The 3,658-nt window shown below is 38.9% G+C and overlaps 1 protein-coding gene across 1 annotated transcript in view; it reads right to left on the reverse strand.

Moving 5' to 3' along the window:
• Positions 1–2,795: 2,795 nt before the first annotated feature.
• Positions 2,796–3,658, reverse strand: part of LOC119638255 (uncharacterized PE-PGRS family protein PE_PGRS10-like) — a 1,516-nt gene continuing 653 nt past the window's right edge. Inside the window, exon 2 of the mRNA XM_038034927.1 lies at positions 2,796–3,570. Coding sequence (XP_037890855.1) covers positions 2,924–3,570 — 647 coding nt within the window. The 3' untranslated portion in view covers positions 2,796–2,923. The remainder of the gene's footprint in view (positions 3,571–3,658) is intronic.

Below are 3,658 nucleotides of genomic sequence, written 5' to 3' on the forward strand. Positions count from 1 at the left end.
ACAAGGAATGACTGCATAGAAGAAGTAGAGGGTGCCTCTAGAAACGTGGTTTGAAAATTTCACACATCTTGGACCAAAAACATTGAAAATGCAGAAGGACACTTTGGACGGTGAAATTAGGTCATGAGCACAATTTTATAACTGATGTACGTCCAGGACGCCTGAGGGAAGACATCGAAGAGGTTGCGGGATCTGCAAATGTGAACAATTTAAGAATAAGTGGTTGATACATAATAAAGACTGATACTAGGAATTGTCGAAAAAGTATTAATATTATCACGGTGGTGAAGAATATTGTAACCACTACTCCTCACATAGTGTACCCACGGACTTGCTTCAAAATTTTAAATTTTTTAATGAAGCTCAGCGGGAAACGGTGTTTAACAATACCGAACTCGAAATTCGAGCCGATGGCCTTGAATGCTAGCACTCCATTTTTAATGCTGCACAAAAATTGATTTTTGTGCAATGTTAATAAAATGAATACATAAATTCCCGAACTGGTAGTTGGATTGACAGAGGCACCGTACTTTGTATATCTAAATTAAAATCTTCTTAATAATGAGATTACAAATTTTCAGAATAAGGAGTAGAATATCATGCCTGATGCATTCCTTTCTCTGTATTTAATAAATGTTGGAAAATATTGTTGTGTCTGTGAAAGTCATACGTGTGTTGTTTCTCTGGAAGAATTAATCGAAAAGTTGCACAGCGCCAGAAAACTCAACAATTCAATATTATCAGAGCTCATTTGGGGTGCGAAATCAGTCCGTTTTTTCTTACAAGTTACCTAGTTTTAACAATACGGACTTTAGCGCACTACGTGTGATTGACAATTAGTCTCCAATTACAGATGACATGACGTGTAAGCTGAGGTAGGTCCGTCTTTCTGCACATTGTCAAAACTCTCGTTACGCATTCAAATTTCTGCATAGCACTGTCAAGTTACTTATCTAGCCCCAAAGGCATTTGAAACGTTAATCAAAATCCAATGCGTACTTTGTAGATTCGAAAAAATAATAACACAAATAAAACGTTACTCAAGTGTCTGCAACTGTTGGTTTCTAATTATACCGCGTGACCGTACTCATTCTCAGAGTCGCACAAAAGTACGATACCTGATCCTTGTTTCGAATTATGCGTTATACTTTACTGGACGTAATTCGACATCTAATTCAATAAGAGCTTATGATGTACGGAATAGCTAAGTGAACGAGACAGATATTAAAATAATCAATTATACTTTATATTAGAGTAAGAAAGAAGTAATTTTTAAGCTGTCTAAATTTTTCGTATAATAACGCTAACTCTGACTGCAACGTCAGGACTCGATTTAGGTGGAACAAAATAAACCAATATTATTTCGAACACATAAAAATCTGATGCCCAAACGTGATGATGAGTTGAAAGTAAACTGCGATCAGGGGGAACATCTGTAGCTTCATTTTGTTGAATTTCGATGCAATCTGAATTCAATTGGGTTTGTTTTATAACCATAGATCAGCTTGAATTATTTTTGAAAATATTGAAAATTCTTATTTTTTGATCACTTCACTTAGTCTATGCTAGTTGTTTAATTCTCTGCTTCAATATAAACCAGAAGAAAAAGAAAAGAAGAAAATTATACTCGGTTGTGATCGAATCTTTTATACCCATCACCGTGATCCTACGAAAAGAAAAAGAACTAAGGCAGAACAGGCACTACACAGTCGCGCACAGGTTAACAGACATACAAGCTAAGGTGCATTTCGACTTTATATACTTTATGGCGTTTTTGAACCTTGCTTCTGTGCATTACATAAGTTTTGAAAAAAAGAAGGAGTTTATGGCACTCTATAAAATTAAGCAGGTGTGGCCGACTTTTTTCACTTTTATAGAGGCACGCATAGCATATAGTTTCTTTTCACTTTTTGTAGGCTTAATTGCTGTAGTTTATAACTAAGAAGCCAAAAACCCATTTTTTAATCTTTTTGAAAATCAGAGATGTTCCCACCTTATTTGACACTGTTGGCCCGTTTTCCAAGCTGCGTGTGGAAATTTGCAATGTTTGTGCTAATTTTGAAGTTGATAGTTTAATTTTTGCGACTATGACGATATTTACAACAAACGTTACAAGGACGGGCAGAAGGACAAGTTTAAACGATTCAGAATGTGATGACTTTATTCCCAATTTAAAAAAAATTGTATTAACACTTCCGTGTGCTATTCACGTCTTCTTAACGATATTCTAATCAATAGCGTAAACGTTTGTTGTTACTATCACCTCGAAAGCATTTTCGTGTACAGCTTACTACTCGTTTAAGCTCTTTCTCTGAAAGAGCTGAAATCGGGAACGATCCTTTTCGTTTTTCCTATCAATTCTTCAAAATGATTTTTACAAAAATTTTTTAAATATGGAACTCCTCGTATATAATCAAACACATTTGGGCAAGCTTATTGAAAATAGTTAACGAGAATAAGTATGGGTACGCATTGCGTAATGCTAGATGAAATGCACGGAATAAACTATTAAGTATTAGAAATAGGAACTGATGCAGACATGGCTTATGTAGGCTAATCATTAGCAACTCTTCTTACACTTGAAAGTTGGTGTAACTCTACTCTTTGACGTTTCACTTTTCCGTTTACAAACTAGGTAATTATTAAAGGATTAGGTAAAAAATGTGCTAAAAATATTTTAGCGTGTTTCCTTTAGGATTCGACTCACTCATAATAATTAAATCTAAAGTGAAGAAGGGGCGTTCTCATTACTAGGAATGTAAGGAAATAAATATATTTGCAACATGCTAAACATGCTTTTATAAAATTAAAATTTAATGTATTAAAATGTATTTTGTTATGATTTTCGTTATTCCAGAATTATCTATGTATTTGGCGACGTGTAATTGCTATGCAAGCCAAGTTTGGAATTTATTTACAAAGCTTATCCCATGCGGCTTCCTGCCCCCAAACTAAAGCCCAATTTTGCGGTAGATTTTCCGCCAATGGTGTCCTCCCCGTCTGCGTTGACCTTGCTGTCGAAGCTCGAATTTCCGAGCATAGAAGTACCAGTACCAATGGAACTGCTGCTATTGACGAAACTCTCCGCTCTATTAGAGCTCCTGGCTTGATCAGCATTTTTGGCGGCAAGAGATGCCTTGGCTACTAGCGAATGCGCTGCGGCGACGGTCGACGCAGCATCGAGCTGGGCGTCATTGGAACCTCTGGCATTGTTTGAACATCCGCCAGTGCCAGAACACCCAACGTCGACGGTACTCCCGGTACCGATGGACCCCTCCGCATCGCCTACGCAACCGCCAGCGCTAGTACATCCACCTTCGATGGATCCCTCAGTACCCATCGAGACCCCGGCGTCGCCTAAGCATCCGCCAATGGTAGAGCACCCAGCGCCGAGTCCAATGCCAACACCATTCGAGCACCCTCCGTTGCTAGTACAGCCACCTTCGATGGCATCCCCGGTATTAAGAAAACCTCCCGCGTCGCCTAAGCACCCGCCATCTTTGGAACAACCACCTTCGATGGAACCCCCACTACCGATTAAACCTCCAGCGTCGCCTAAACACCCGCCGATTGTGGAGCACCCAGCGTCGAGCCCAATATTGGCACCATTTGAGCACCCTCCGGTGCTAGTACAGCCATTTTCGGCGGCACCCCCGAT

Source organism: Glossina fuscipes, unplaced genomic scaffold, assembly GCF_014805625.2.
Source record: "Glossina fuscipes isolate IAEA_lab_2018 unplaced genomic scaffold, Yale_Gfus_2 86, whole genome shotgun sequence".
Classification (NCBI taxonomy): domain Eukaryota; kingdom Metazoa; phylum Arthropoda; class Insecta; order Diptera; family Glossinidae; genus Glossina; species Glossina fuscipes.